General features: G+C 44.2%; 1 protein-coding gene across 2 annotated transcripts in view; it reads left to right on the top strand.

Annotated features, from left to right (window-relative positions):
• SLC7A14 (solute carrier family 7 member 14) overlaps positions 1-12,063 on the top strand; it is a 70,510-nt gene extending 58,447 nt beyond the window's left edge. For both annotated transcript variants that reach the window (XM_060171952.1, XM_007518350.3), the window contains exon 8: positions 11,536-12,063. In XM_060171952.1, the coding sequence (XP_060027935.1) occupies positions 11,536-11,855 (320 nt within the window). In that variant the 3' untranslated portion in view covers positions 11,856-12,063. The remainder of the gene's footprint in view (positions 1-11,535) is intronic.
• The last annotated feature ends 4,163 nt before the right edge of the window (positions 12,064-16,226 follow it).

The raw sequence follows: 16,226 nt of genomic DNA, 5'->3' as shown, positions 1-16,226 counted from the left end.
CTCCAGAGGCTTCTATTCAACCAGAAGCTTTGCTGTGTGGCCTATGGTGTCCAGCACCCACAGGCTCAGGGGCTTCAGGTCTGGCTGCAGCACTGCAGCACAGGACCCCATGCTTGCCTGGAAGCTCTCTGCTATCCCCTGGAACTCTTTTAACAGTTGTTTCTGACCACCAGGGTTATCACCCATAGAGCTTTTCCCTTGGAAAAAGCTCCATGACTGCTGGGGCTGAGTGCCTGCACACCACTGCTGCCAGTGTCCCCACTCCTCCTTTTTTTTTTTTTCTTTCAGGTAGAGGTGGAAACCCAAGAAAGAGGCAGAAATAGTACCATCCCACCACTCATGAAACAGCCCCCTTTTTGGTGCACCCATTTGGTGGCCTGCTTCCTTGATCATGGTGACATGTGCTCTCTCCTGGCCAAGCCATTTGTCAATCCCCTCTTAACAATTTTTTCCAGAACACTGCTCAGCTCTCTGGCTTATGGTGATGCCAGGGATTGAGTATGGAACTTTTGGAGTCCTGAAAGACACAGAGATGTTTTTTGCATAACCATTGTACTATCTCTTCAACCCCTCTTACCAAATTTTTAACAAGAAGCTCCACAGTTCATCTGCACTGGGGCCAGCAGGTCAGATAGCTGGTGCTGCAATATAGTCACCATTTTCTGAAAAGGCCTCTTGCCAAAGTGTTAAGTTAATCAGGGTCCTTGACCTTGGAAGCACAGAGTCAGTGCTTCAAAACAGATTTATCCCCTCCTGGCCCCAGGGCCTTGGGAAGTTCACTTAGTTGTTTTGTACCTCACCTTACTCATTAATGAAAACAGGAAATTCTATTAGCCTAAATCAGGTTGGGGTTTGGGAACTTAAATAAGAAAATGACCTGACAAGTGGCACCATTATGGTGTTCTGGAGTTAGAAGTACAAGGTCCTGAGTTCAGTCCTAGCCAGGAACATACCAGAGAGTTGTTCTTTGCTTTCTTTGTCTCTCCATCTCTCTCTGTGTGTGTCTCATTAAATAAAATAGCAATCTTGAAAGAGAGAGGGAGATCAAACAGACAAGCTTGGGGCAAGCAATAAGAACAATTCTTCTCCTGCTTTTTTTTTTCCTCTCTCTCTTTTTTCTTTTCCTTTTTCTTTTCTTTTTTTCTTCCTTTTTTTTCTTTTTTTTTTTTTGTAAGCTCTAAAATGAACCATTGTCCCCAGACTGGCTCTTGAGTGCCAAGGTACAAGGTGAACCCACTGTGACTCGGCACCCTGCCCAGTTATCAGGCAGAAGGCAACTCCCAGGGAGCCTTTTGTAATCTTGCTGATAGCACAATCCTCAAACTCCTCCAGAAACAGTGACTCTGTGGGATGGGAGGATGCTCCTCGTGCCCAAAGGCTGGCTAGATGAGGGCACAGGAGCCCTTGGCTCCACAAACTCCTCCCTGAACTGCCAGCAGCCGTGGGGCTTTGTCCTCTCAAGACTTCATCCAGAACAGGGGACCCCATCTTGGCTGCACCTGAGCTGCATCAGGAATATTCTGTGCTCAGGGCTCACCACCACAGTGAGATCACTCTGGCCTGGCCAAGCAGTGGGTATTGAAAGCTTTCTCAAGTAGTGTTAACACATAGCCAGGTGGACAGTACTCTGCTGACAGGACAGCGCTCCTCAGGGTGTGGCCTGGACAGCAGCACACATGCCACAGTGTAGTGACATAAGGGCTCAGAGAGGGACCCATCTCAGACTCCCTGAACCAGATGCTCCCAAGACAACTGAAGATTTAAACAGGTCTCCGAGGGGATTCTGATTCAGGATCAAATTTGGAACCCACTGATCTAAAGGGAATAAGAAGAAGACAGGAGGGGGTCGGGCGGTGGCGCAGTGGGTTAAGCGCACGTGGCGCAAAGCGCAGGGACCGGCGTAAGGATCCCGGTTCAAGTCCCCGGCTCCCCACCTGCAGGGGAGTCGCTTCACGAGCGGTGAAGCAGGTCTGCAGGTGTCTATCTTTCTCTCCCCCTCTCTCTCTGTCTTCCCCTCCTCTCTCCATTTCTCTCTGTCCTATCCAACAACAAAGCAACTCAACAATGGCAATAATAACCACAATGAGACGGCAACAAAAAGGTGGAAAAATGACCTCCAGGAGCGTGGATTCATGGTGCAGGCACCAAGCCCAGCAATAACCGTGGAGGAAAAAAAAAAAAAAGAAGAAGACAGGAGTGATAGCATAATGGTTATGCAAAGAGATGAGAGAGAGAGAGAGAGAATAAGAAGATATTAGCAAACAGGGCAGAGACTCTAATTACAGAAAAAATTCTTGTCTGCCAGACATAAATTACAATATATCCACCCAGGATATGTCACACCTGGTTGAATGAATATGTTGCAGTGTGCAAGGACATAGGTTCAAACCCAGGTCCCCACCTATGGCGGTGAGGGGGGCATGGAGATTCACAAATGGTAAAGCAATGCTGTCGGTGTTTCTTTTTCCATCTGTCCTTCCTTTCCCTTTCCATGTCTCTCTGTCTCTAATATAGATATATATGTAAATATATAAGTAAATGTATATGTATATATATACCCCTCCCAAGTCTCTAATCAGCTTCCAAAATCTTTAACAATCTTGCAGAATAAACAAGCATCTCACTTCTAAATATCAGAGTCTTTACAATGTAAAGTTTTGGGGGTCGAGTGGTAGTGCAGTGGGTTTAGTATACGTGGTGCGAAACACAAGGACCGACGTAAGAATCCCAGTTTGAGCCCCCGGCTCCCCACCTGCAGGGGAGTCTCTTCACAAATGGTGAAGCAGGTCTGCAGGTGTCTATATTTCTCTCTCCTCTCTGTCTTCCCCTCCTTTCTCCATTTCTTTCTGTCCTATCTAACAATGACAACATCAATAACTACAACAATGATAAAAAAAAGACAACAAGGGCAACAAAAAGGAAAATTTTTTAAATATAAGATTCTTTAAGTGTGTGCACATTATTTAGTCAGTATTCATTGGCAGGATCTGTTTATTACAATAACGTTACAAGGATTTTCAACTTCCAGATAGGCTAACAAATGCTTCACGTTAGAATGAATATATGATATATGATGAGTAGCAGTATGTAATTCTCATCTTGAGTCAAGATATGTAAGAATATAAAACTTTAATATGAAGCAACAACAACCATCCTTTTTATGTAGAATTACCCTCACAACCTATTTGTAACTAGGTAGGAAACATTGTGTATAACATTTTTTTCCTCTCTTTTTAATCTCTATATTCATAAGATAACATTCCTGGGAGGAACAGTGGAGATATTTTCAAATGGAGTTTCTTATGCAACATCAGCTAGTTTTTCTCTTTCCTTTTTTTTTCCAGAAGACACACATAATTAGCCTGAGTCAGAAGTTGATAATCTCCTACGAACATCTTTCCCTAGCCTTCTCTGAATGCATCTTCTTTCTTTCTTTCTTTCTTTCGTTCTTTCTTTCTTTCTTTCTCTTTCTTTCTTTCTTCCTTTCTTTCTCTCTCTCTCTCTTTCTTTCTTTCTTTCTGCCATTTTTCCATTTTATTGGATAAGACAAAGAGAAAGGGAAGATATAGAGAGGGAAAAAGAAAGATAGACACCTGAAGACCTGCTTCACTGCTTGCCAAGCACTCTACAGGTGGGGAGCCTGGGGCTCAAAACAGGATCCTTGTGGTGTCCTTGTGCTTTGTACTATGTGTGCTTAATGTGGTGCCCTTAACCTGGCCCCCCCTCTGAATGCATCTTAATTCCCGAATATCAGTAACCATGTTTTGCTAAGCTTTGACCTTCAGAGGAAAATGCCTTCACTTGGAGTGAAACAATGTCTAAGTCCCAACAAGACCACATCATACATGCTCCTTTTCTTTCAGGCAAGAGAATAATCCAGGTAGCATGTATTTAATTATCCCAGCCAGATGAGCACAAAGCCGCCTTCATTTTTCCTTCTCTCTTAACTTAAGCAGCTTTGTAAAAGAATATCTCAAGGGATGGGCAGAGTCTCTAGGAATTTGAAACCAGCAGAGGGACTGTCCAGGCCATATGTAGCCCTGCTATTCCCTGAGGACTTACTTGCACCATAAACTCCACCTGGCAGGCCAGCTCCCAACCCCATTTCCCTGGGTGGGTGGGTGGGTGGGCGGTACACCAGGTTTTCTTTTAATTTTTTTTTTACTCTTTTTATTGCCACCAGGGTTATCATTGGGACTCAGCACCTGCACACCAAATTTTCTGTTCCTGTAGCCATTTCCCTCTATTTTTAAAAAAGTCTTTCTTTCTTTTGTTGATAGAGCCAGAGATAAATTGGAGGTGGGAGTGCTAAAGAGAGGGAGGAAGAAGGAGAGACAATTGCAGCCCTACTCCACCATTTGTGAAGGTGGGGAGCTGGGGCTTGGATCTTGTGAATTTTTTTTTTTCAGTGATTAGGAGAAAATGAGTTTTTGTCTTTAACATTCAAGGCAAGATTGAATTTGAGCAGTGAGGCTCACAAATCCTGAACTAAAATGTATGCATTGCAGAGACACACCTTAGAGTCTTTACCTGTGATTCCCTCTGAAAGGCCTTTGGAAAGGGACCCAGAGCCTTTGTTCTGATAAGGGAGCCAGATAAGCTCCTGAGACACATCCCATTAGTGGCTTACAGTTCTCCCTATCGAGAGGAAGAAGTAGGTGGCACCTCTGGACACAAAACCCCAGCTCATTCAGAAAAGCAAGGGCAGTTGGGAAGGCTGCCTGGGGTAAGGCCACATGAGGGCCAGTGCCTTTCCCAGGGGGAGGGTGTGCTGCCCCCCCCCCCCACCCTCATGGAGGCTGCAGGGCTCCCCCTGGGGTAGAAACTGGAGAAGCCTGGAGAGTCCACTTGTCACCCTGTGGGAGGACCTTGGTTTGAACCTTAACATGGCATCGGGGAGCTGTATGAGTGCGAGTCATGCTGTGGTGTCTCTCCTCTCGGTGTGTGTCTCTCTCTCCCTTTCTATCTCTTATCCTCTGGCTAGAGGAAAGAAAAATGGCCACCAGGAATGGTGAAGTTGTGTAGCTGTTGGACCCCAGAGGTAATTCCAGTAGTCAAAATACAGGAAAAACAGAAAAACTAGCTCAGAGGGCTGGAGTTAAGGGTTTTGCTTGTTTTGTTTTTAATCAAGATGCCATTGTCCCACCAGTGGTTCACATACTCCGTAATGTCTCCAGAGCTGCGCTCCAGGGCTCATGGCATGAGCAGCCCATCACCATTGCCCTGAGCCATGGGGCCCTGTGCCCTCTCCATTCTGGCAGTCACCCTGCCTTTTTCAGCATCTAAGAGTTGTTTTTGTCTTTTGTTGGTTTGATTTGCTTGGTTATATTCCACAGACAGTTCCATGGTACTGGACTGTGGCTTCCTGGCTTGTTTCATTCAGCAGGGATTGTGGAATCCTGACACATCTCCCAAGCTGCCATTGTGTTTGGTAGCATTCACAGCCCTAAAACAAAATCAGACTCCACAGAGACAGCATAATGGTTATGCAAAGTTCTGAGGTCCCAAGTTCAACCCCCAGCATCACCTTAGATCAGAATTGAGCAGTGTTCTGGTCTCCTATTCCCTCTCTCTTTCTATATCTCTCATTAAAAATAAATAAAATAATTAAAAAAAACATTAATCTCCCAACAAATTTTTTTCAACTTATAGCACAGTAAAATCACTTTTTAAAGTCTGAAAAATAAATATAGGACTCCCCAGCTCCATTTTGCTGATAAGCCACTAAGGCACAGAGTGGGGTCCCTTCCCCATGTTGGGCCAATGGCCCACCAGCCCCAGCTGAGCCACCTTTACCGGGCATAGCGTCTCAAACAGGCCTTCATGTGAACATAACACCTGGGTTCTGCAGTAGCTTTTCTGAACAATCAGCCAGATGGGAGTTGGGAGGTCTTTTCCCTCACTTGTGCCCTAGCAGCTGTCTGTTTGGTGGAAGTCGATCCCAGAGTAGTGAAAACAATAAAAAAAAAAAAAAAAAAATCTCAGGCATAATAGAGCCCAGCAGCAGTGTGCAGCAGGCAGGGCTTCCTGCTATGGAGAGGCTGCAGCCCTGCCCCTCCCAAAATCCCCTTCCCAGGGCATGCCCAGAGGTGGCATCCTCAGCTGGAGGTTGTGGGGATAGGTTCTATTGTGTACACCAGAACTTTATATCTGAAACCTCAAAGGCCTCAAGTTTAATCCCTTGCACCACTATATGCTAGAGCTATGCAGTGTTCTGGTCTCTCTCTCTCTCTCTCTCTCTCTCTCTCCTGTGACTTTCACATAAAAATCAATTTAAATTTTAAAAACGTGATGCTACTTATATATATATCAAATAAAACTACTTTAAGAAGTAGTTCAGGGGGCTGGGTGGTGGCACACCTGGTTAAGTGCACATAGTATGGAGCACAAAGACCCATGCAAGGATCCCTGTTCAAGCCCCCAACTCCCCACCTGCAGGGGGGGGTCACTTCACAAGCAGTGAAGCAGGTCTGCAGGTATCTGTCTTTCCCTCTCCCTCTCTATCTTTCCCTCCCATCTCAATTTCTCTCTGTCCTAGCCAAAAAAAAAAAAAAAAGAAAGAAAGAAAGAAAGAAAGAAAGAAAGAAAGAAAGAAAGAAAGAAAACAATGGCCTCAGGAGCAATGTATTCATAGTTCAGGCACTGAGCCTCAGCAATAACCCTGGAGGCAGAAAAAAAAAAGTAGTAGTTCAGACTTTGTGGGCAGACAACATCGCCATTGTGTCCTAGAACCTCACCTCTCCAGAGCTTATCCCACTGGGGAAAGATAGAAATAGGCAGGGGGTATGGGTCAACCTGCCAACATCCATGTCCACCAGAGAAACAATTACAGAAGGCAGAATTCCCACCTTCTGCACCCTAAAAAGAATTTTGGTCCATGCTCCTAGAGGAGGAGAAATGTTAAGGGAAATGGCTAAAGGGCACTGAATTCCAACTCCATCAGAACCCAGAGAGAGAAGAGCAAAAAAGGAAATACATTCAGAATAGTAATAGGGGCAGGTGTAACTTATAGAAGAAGTGAAGGTGGGACCATGGGAAAAATAGATAGACAGATAGATAGATAGATAACTATAGAGATAATGATTAACCCATATCTGTAACCTTGGGAGGACTATAGCAGTTTCCAGTGGAGGTAATGGGAACACAGAATTCTGGTGGTGGAATTGTACCCATTATCTTATAATTTTGTAAATCAGTATTAAATCACTAATAAAAAAACAACTAATTTTTAAAAAGTAATTCAGGTAAATGTTAACACTGGTGACTACTAGATAATATTAAGGAATGATTTGTCCTTGTTAGACATATTAATTATACTTTTTTAATGAGAGAGAGAGAGAGGAGAGAGAGAGAGAGAGAGCAGAGCCCTGCTCAGCTCTGGCTTATGGCTGTGCTGAGGATTGAATCTGAGCCTTAGACATGTAAGCCTTTTGTATAACCATTATGCTGTCTCCCCTGCCCTGAGTCATTTTTAAAGGAGTCTATCTAAAGAGAGTAGAATATTTATAGATCAAAAACTTGAGGGAAGGGATGTGTTCAAAAATTCTCTTAAAAAGAAGGGAACAGGTGAGTGAGTGCACAAGCCAGTTTCTTCTGCTTCGTATATATGCAAAGGTTTTCAAAGTCAAAGGTTCGGCAGGGTTGTCTTTTTAATATTTAATTAGTTTATTTTGAATAAAAGTGAGAAAGAAAGATACACAGAGAGAAGAAATAGAGCTCTGCTGAGCTGTGTCTGATGATGGTGCTGTGGATTGAACCTGGAGCCTCAGTGGCCTCAGTGGAATTATTCTCTATCAGTATATACCTCACAGTCACCCTGATGACGAGGGGACATAACGAATGGAGGGACCCTAGGCTGGACATAGAGACCCACGTGTATTCAACCTGACAGCTGTCCTGTGGTTCCACTCTTCTGCCTGTGGTATGAACACACACATACACATTCACATACACCTTCCCAAGTGAAGCAAGATAAACCTCTTAAAAGAAGTAGTGCTCTTTCCATATCCCAAGATGACTGGTTGGCAGGTGTAGCCAAAGCAAAGCTTCACTCCGAGAGGCCTGGGAGAGACACAGACGAGGTGCAGGGAGCCAGGATGATCCAGGATTCCCAGAATTGCCACGGAGTTTGCAGAAACAACCTCATGCTCACTTCTTTCAGCCAACTGGGGACAAAAAAGGAGCAGAAACAAAACACCCTGTTTCCACACAGGAGGCTTTTAGCAGCTCTGTTTACTCCAGGACACAAAGCCCTTGTTTATGTGTGACAGATGGTGGGACATGCTTCTCCCCTCTCGAACCCGCCCACCAGCCCCACTGGACTGGTCTGGTCATTCTGCCTCTTTGTCATCCTCCCTTTTTCCTTGTCTCCAGTCCTCCTCTGCCTCTTCCTCCTTTTCCTCTGGGAAGGATTCCCTTCCCTGAGTTCACCCCAGAAAGTCAGCAGGATCAAAGGCAGATAGGAGCCTTAGCCACACAAATGATATATTTCTTCCTAGATCTACCACTTACTACTTTATTTAGAACCACTCAGTTTTAAGTGAAATTTTTACATTTAAAAATGAAAAATTATGGTAGAAAACTAAAATACACTTTTGTATGTATATATTTTGTGTTGTCAGAAAAGTCTCGATGTACTTTTCTGTTTTCTTTTTTTTAATTTGTATTTATTTGATAAAACAGAGAGAAATTGAGAGGGAGGGAAGGAAGATAGAGAGAGAAAGAGAGAGACAGAGACAGAGACAGAGACCTGCAGTCCTTCACCACTCATGAAGCTTCCCCAATACAGGTGGGGTCTGGGGGCTTGAACCTGGGTCTTTGTGCATAGTAACCAGGTGCACTTAACCAGGTGCACCCCCAGTCAGCCCCCTTTTCTATGTTTCTATGCATAGAGGTATTCATGACTTTTCCAACAATCCAATATATATAATATATCTGAGAGACTCACAGTATACTTGAAAGTTAATTGGGTAGGCATTATAAACAACCCATCCAAGCAATCCCTCAAATGGTTCTTGGTTTATTCTTCTGTCTATCCATCCATCCTTCCAGTCATCTTGTTGAATTCATTCATGTGTCTACAAGTATTGTTATAGGGATAAATTGGGTGACAGTATCCGTCCCCCATTCTGAGAGTTCCCCATGCTGGGAAACAGCAAAGAAGTGATAAAAGAGCATGATTATCCAGGTAATTTTAAATTTTATTGGACAGAAACTCATGTTAGAATATATATATGAGAGAAAGAAGGGGGCCCACTTGCAGGCTTGATGGTTACATGGTTGTCCTGGAAGAGAGAGAGAGTATGCCCCCAAAGGTCAAGTCTTTTTAAAGTCAAAGGCCCCACCTACACCTGCAACCACTCGCATTTCTGGGTGATCTTTCTCTTCCTCAACAGTATATTTGCAAATAGAAATAAACTTATAATAGCACACAAAGCAAGCAAACAAACAAACTATCACAATGCCATTTGGACATAAATCTATATATGAGTACACTTACACAATTTCCTGGGAAGATAGTGAAAATGATACTAGATATCGGAACACAGTAGAGCTGTGTTGGAATTCTGACCCTGTGTTTAGCAGAGCTACAATGTGGCTGCTTAGTTATTCACTTATTTTGCCAGTCTGCAGGCATAGTCACTTCCTGGTTGGCAGCATTCACATCAACACATTTTTCAGTTTATCATTTCATGGTGGAGAGGGTAATAGTTTGCAATTAATGATGTGCATAGATAGGTACAATTTCTGATCTCTCTGTGGTAGGTGTCTGCAAAACACTAACAGCCAAAGAGCTGCAAAGGAGAGAAGCTGGAGTAAGGGGGAAAAAAAGGTAAATGGTATTCAGTTCAGCAGCGAAATGGCTTGTTTATAGATGGGGTTTGACAGAGCTGAGAAGCTAGCATAAGTGGTTCTGCAAAAGACTTTCCTACCTGAGGCTCCAAGGTCCCAGATTAAATTCCCACCAATACCATCAGCCAGAGCTGAGCAGGACTCTGGATTCTCTCCCTCCCTCTCTCTCTCTCTCTCTCTCTCTCTCATTTTCATTGAAGTGCATAAACCTTTTTAAATGTTTCTTTTTAATATTTATTGATTTGATTTGATAGGCCCAAATAAAATTGAAAGGGGAAGGGGAGAGAGAGAGAGGAGAGATATATACAGCACTGCTTTACTACTCATGAAGGTTCCTCCCTACATGTGGGGGAAGGAGGCTTGAACCTGGGTCCTTGCCCATGGTAATAAGTGCACTCAACTGGGTTCTCCACTGCCCAGCCCCCATAAATCTTTTTTTTTTCAAGCTGGGATCAGAGATAGAGTTAATGATATAATATATGCTAAGCAGAAATAAGAGACAAGATTTGCATGTCTTCCATCTCTCCCTTCCACTACATGCTTACTGTAATAAACAGAATCTCTCAAGGTCGTGCAAAAGAAGAAAAGCAAAATTGGGTTAAAAGAGGAATATGTTTGATGGCCCCACTGTTGTCCTGAAATTTATTCTCAAATATCAGTCTTGCTTGTGACAGAAGCAGATTCCCAAGAAGAAATCTTTAAGCCCTCTCATCTATTTATTTTTTCTTTATTTTTTGAATTTGTAACTGGTAGGTTACCAGATGGTAAGCGTACAAGATCTATTTCAACACCACACCACTCTCCCGTCTCCCAAAGATAATCACTAGAGTTCTCACAAGTGTTAGAAATACTTTGCTTGCATCTTTTTTTTTTTTTCCAAGTTCATGTGTACCAGCTCTCTACACTCAACATATGAGTGAAACCATCTGATGGTTGTCTTTCATCTCTTTACTTATTCCACTAAGCATAGTCACTTCCAGTTCCATGCATTTTGTCCTAAAGGACAGAATATCATCCTTTTTTTTTTTTTTTTGCAGAGTAGTATTCTATAAAGTATATGCACTATAACCCAGTTATCTGTTGAAGGGCATTTAGGCTGCTTCTACCCTTTAGCTACTGTGAATAATGCAGCTATGAACATAGGGGTGGGTGTGTATGTCCCTGCAAATTAGTGTTTGAGTGTCATAGGTTCCCAACACAGGGGTATAGTTCCACACCACACTTTTTGTGCTCCACGGCTACCCCCTCAGGATAATCACCTTAGTTTTCACAAGGTCTTAGCAACAGTTTGTCTATTTCCTTTTTTTTTTTACAAGTATATGTGTTTCGATTCTTTTTTTAATATTTTATTTATTTATTAATGAGAAAGATAGGAGGAGAGAGAGAGAGAGAGAGAGAGAGGACCAGACATCACTCTGGTACATGTGCTGCCGGGGATTGAACTCAGAACCTCATGCCTGAGAGTTCAATGCTTTATACACTGCTCCGCCTCCCAGACTACTGCATTTCAATTCTTCATATTACACATGTGAGTGAAACCATCTAGTAGTTATCTGGTAGAGAAATGCAAAGTATGCTTATTACTGTCTGCTTGCTGCTGAGCTCACTGTCCCTCCCACAGGTGAACTCACTGTCTCCCTCCCCACAGGTGGACTCACAGTCTCGCTCCCTCTTTCCCCACAGGTATGCTCATCTATTTTGGCTATGGCATCTGGAACAGTAGCCTGGAGCTCAGTGCCCGGGAGGAGGCCCTGCACCAGAGCACCTACCAGCGCTATGACGTGGATGACCCCTTCTCACTGGAGGAGGGCTTCTCCTACGCCACTGAAGGCGAGAGCCAGGACTGGACTGGGCCAGCTGAGGACAAAGGCTTCTCTTACCAGCAGATGTCAGAGGCCAGGCCCAGCCCCCGGACGGGCATCAAAGCCAAGAGCAAGAGCAAACACAAACAGAACTCAGAGGCCCTGGTTGCCAATGAGGAGCTGGAGTTCTCCCCAGAGTAGGTGAGAAGCAAACGTCAGGAGGTGTAGGGCTGCACCATGGCCACAGGAAGGCCTTTAGGTTTGGTTCTTATGTCAAAAGCCAGCCTTCCCCAAAGTCAGCCCATCACACTCTGGCATTTGCTACTTTTCTTCTGCAGGGGAGTTCTTCTATGGAAGGGCTGAACCTGAGACCTCCAGCTGGCCCCCTTGTGAAAGTAAATTTTAAAAGTAAATACATAGACACGAGGCTATAAAACTCCTACCTGCAGCCATTAGAGTCAGTGAGTCAGTGTCTCCCAGCCCTTTGCTTTGCTGGCTGAACTGTGTGTTTGTTTGTTTGTTTGTTTGTTTGTTTTTCACTAAGCAGACCTGTAGGGTCACTTCCAGAGAGGCAGGGAAGTAGGCTGCTGTGGTCGCAAAGCAGCATCCACCCCCAGGACCCCATAGACCCCACTCTGTGCCCAGAATGCCAGGCTCCCTGATGCCTGGGAAGGCCAGTAGCCACTGGCCCTTGGTCAGCAAGCAGCTCTGCCCCCACAGCACTCACACAAACAGCCACCTGGGACTCTAGGATCCAACAGAGCTAAGGGGTCTGAGGCAACTTCTCCTCAAGGCCTCAGACCTACAGCCAAGATGTCAGCTGGCCCAGGAATAGTAAGAACACCACGGAAGCACCACTGAAATAACAAGGAAATGGACAGGATGGGCTACAAGGGCATTGGCAGAAGTTTGCCCTCTGTCCCACCTCCTGCTCCAGCAGATGAGGGCTCTTCCTGAAAGGTAGGATGACAGAGGGCCAGTGGGCCTGGTTCCATGGCCTGGCTACGCCATGGAGAAACAGGCATTTGTTCTCTCCTCAGATAACTATCTCTACAAACAGACCTACCCCAGCCTCCAGGTCACATTGCAAATAAGATTTCAGCTTGCTAAAGTTGTAATGTCTGTCATTTTATTTTATTTATTTATTTATCTATGAGTCATACAAGGACTTGGTTGAGGGTGGTGTGTGTCACTACTCTGGAGACACAAATGCCGAAGCAACTATGGTCATCCCCCCCACTCCCTCCACTCTCCGGTTTAGTCTGCTCTCAGATGGGTTAACTGTCTTCTGTCTCCGATAACAGGTGCCCCATAACAGTCTCTTCCAGGGTACGTTTTGAAACAAGGCAGAGGAATGAACTGGCCAGTGCTCCAGGTTCACAGGGGCTCCCGGGCTGTGCTCAAGTGTGTACATGCATCAAGCTGTGTTCCTTGAGAGTCTCCTGAAATGGACGTGAAATTGCAGATCCTTTGTTCTTCCCCACCTGACTCTAGTACTGCACCAGACTTGGTCCAGAATTTGCTGATTAAAGTCCACTTCTGTGGTGACTCCAAGGCTGAGTGGTGTGGCACTTGTGCATGCTGTGGGACTGGAGAGAAGAGGTGAAAGTCCATTTTTTCCTCTTACCCAAACAACACCACTTGAGAATGTCCCCCATGCTGGTGACAGGAATGAAAAGAACAGTAGTATCTGCCCTTGACAATGGAGGCCCTGGGTCCTGATAAATGCAGAGAAAGCCAGGCAACCTGACAAGCCTTCTCTGCTGCTTGCACCAGGCCTTAACACAGTCAATAAAATAATTTTTTTTTAATTTTTTAAAAATATTTTTTATTTATTATTTATTCCCTTTTGTTGCCCTCGTTGTTTTATTGTTGTAGTTATGATTGATGTCGTTGTTGTTGGATAGGACAGCGAGAAATGGAGAGAGGAGGGGAGACAAAGAGGAGGAGAGAAAGATAGACACCTGCAGACTTGCTTCACCGCTTGTGAAGCGATTCCCCTGCAGGTGGGGAGCTGGGGGCTCGAACCGGGATCCTTTAGCCAGTCCTTGTGCTTTGCGCCACCTGCGCCCAACCCACTGCGCTACCGCGGACTCCCAATAAAATAATTTTTAATATTTATTTATTTACTCCCTTTGGATGTCCTTGTTGTTTTACTGTTATGGTTATTATTGTTGTTGCTATTGATGTCGTCACTGTTGGATAGGACAGAAAGAAATGGAGAGAGGAGGGGAAGACAGAGAGGGGAGAGAAATATAGACACCTGCAGACCTGCTTCACTGTTTGTGAAGAGACTTCCCTGCAGGTGGGGAGCCCGGGTCGAATTGGGACCCTTATGCCGGTCCTTGCGCTTTGCGCCACGTGCGCTTAACCTGCTGCACTATCGCCCGACTCCCAATAAAATAATATTTTAAAAAGATTGTGTGTGACCAAGTACCTTCCAGCACATTACCTAGAACATGCACAGTCGCCATAGGCCAATGATGTGAATCGTTGCTTTGTTTTACTTCTTCCTTTACAGCAGCCATTTAGAAATCTGGTTTCCAGAGGACAGTTTATGGTTCTCAAGTAGCAAAATGGTGGCACCCTGCTTTCTGTTCCCCAGATTTAACTCTGAAGAGATAGTACCTGCTCTGTATCTTGAAAGGTATCACATAGGAAACTAGTAGGTTTTATGGAAGTGAGGCTTTCAACTGGTTTTATGGTTCAATGCACCTTCCTAGATAAACATATCCAGGTAGATGCCGTGAGTGGGGCTGTGTCCACTTCAGAGTTCCTAGAAGGATCTGAGTGCAGACAATGAAGTCTTCACCTGAGCATCAGCTTCTCTGTGCCTGTAAAGACTGAGCATTAGACTTGCAGTTCTCTGATGGCCAATGCACGTGTCTCTGTAGTGTGTGGACAGAGTGTGTGCTGGGCAAGCACCATCCACGGTCATTTCAAGTAGATCTCATGAATCTGAATCTCTTTCACCATCCCTCCAAAACAATATCTCTATTTGTCTGTCTGATTGTTTTTGTCACCAGGGCTATCACTGGTATTCTGTGCTGTTCCTGCTGGTCATTTACCCCCCCCCCTTTTCTTTCTTTTTTGATAGAGGGTGAGAGATAGGTAGGGAAGAGAGACACAGAGAAGGAGAGACAACTGCAGCCCTGCTGTGCTGCTCCTGAAGCCACTCCCCCTGCAAGGGAAAGGGAGACACCAGGGTTGGAACCCTGGTCCTTTCACATGGTAACATGTATATTCTTGGTGAGCCACCACCCAGCCCCGGCATCTCTTTTTTTTTAAGCTTTGCGTTCTTTGTTTTCCGAAGATAGGTAAGTCTTCTCTCTGTCAACCTTCACTCTAAAGAAACTAGTCAATACGATTTTTAGAAAGCTTTTTAAGATACATAGCCATGTTTTCCCGACTGCTTCCCAACCTCTGTAAAATTGTCCAAGGCTTCACAAGACAGTTTTAAAACACCAGGATGATTGTTAGTGGTATCTAACAATTTTCTTGACAGCACACTTATCAGACCTAAAATTAAATTTAAGGCCACTTCTAACAGGAAAAAAAATGTGTGTGTGTGTGTGAATATCTTTGTGACCCTAGAGCAAGGAAGGGCTTCTGTGAGCAAAAGCTCAAGTGCACAAAGCTTATGGATGTATGCTTCATCTTTTTTTTAAATTAATTAATTTATTTAAGTATTTATTATTCCATTTATTTGTTGCCCTTGTTGTTTTATTATTGTAGTTATTATTGTTATTATTGATGTTGTTGTTGAATAGGACAGAGATGGAGAGAGGAGGGGAAGACAGAGGGGGAGAGAAAGATAGACACCTGCAGACCTGCTTCACCGCCAGTGAAGCGACTCCCTTGCAGGTGGGGAGCCAGGGGCTTGAACCAGGATCCTTATTTATGCTGGTTCTTGTGCTTTGCACCACCTGAGCTTAACCCTCTGTGCTACCGCCCAATTCCCCGTATGCTTCATCTTATCTGTAATTAAAATACCATTGATTTACCATTTTATAATTTTTTAAAATTATTTTTATGTATTTGATAAAGAAAGCCAGGAAAATGAGAGAAAGGGGATATAGAGTAGGAGAGAGACAGCTGTAGCACTGCTTCACCACTTGTGAAGCTTTCTCCCTGCAAGTGGCGAGTGGGGGCTCAAACCCAGGTCCTTGTGCATTGTAATGTGTGTGCTCAACCAGATGCGCCACCACCTGGCTCCAAGTTACCATTTTTTAAAGATCACCTCATGAATAGTTGCCACATGAATTTTGTGAGTGGACCTCAAGGGAAACTTACAGTTGACAGAGTTCTGCTCTACAACAAGAGCTCTTCCACCAAATTTTTATTGTGATTTGGAGACAGCCACACAATTTTTTTTCTTTTTGTTGTACACTATCTTTTCTTGTACTCTAATTCAGTACAAATTATTTAGTGTGGCTGTTAAAAGACACATATACAAAAAATGATAGAAATGGAGCTAGAGCAGATAAAACAAAGCCAAGAACGTGCTTACAACACCTTGCTATGCACTGCTAAGTTTAGCAGTGAGGGGAAAACTTGAAAAGTGATAGAACT

This window comes from Erinaceus europaeus, chromosome 14 (assembly GCF_950295315.1).
Source record: "Erinaceus europaeus chromosome 14, mEriEur2.1, whole genome shotgun sequence".
NCBI lineage: Eukaryota > Metazoa > Chordata > Mammalia > Eulipotyphla > Erinaceidae > Erinaceus > Erinaceus europaeus.
This window is presented reverse-complemented; position numbering and strand designations above follow the sequence as displayed.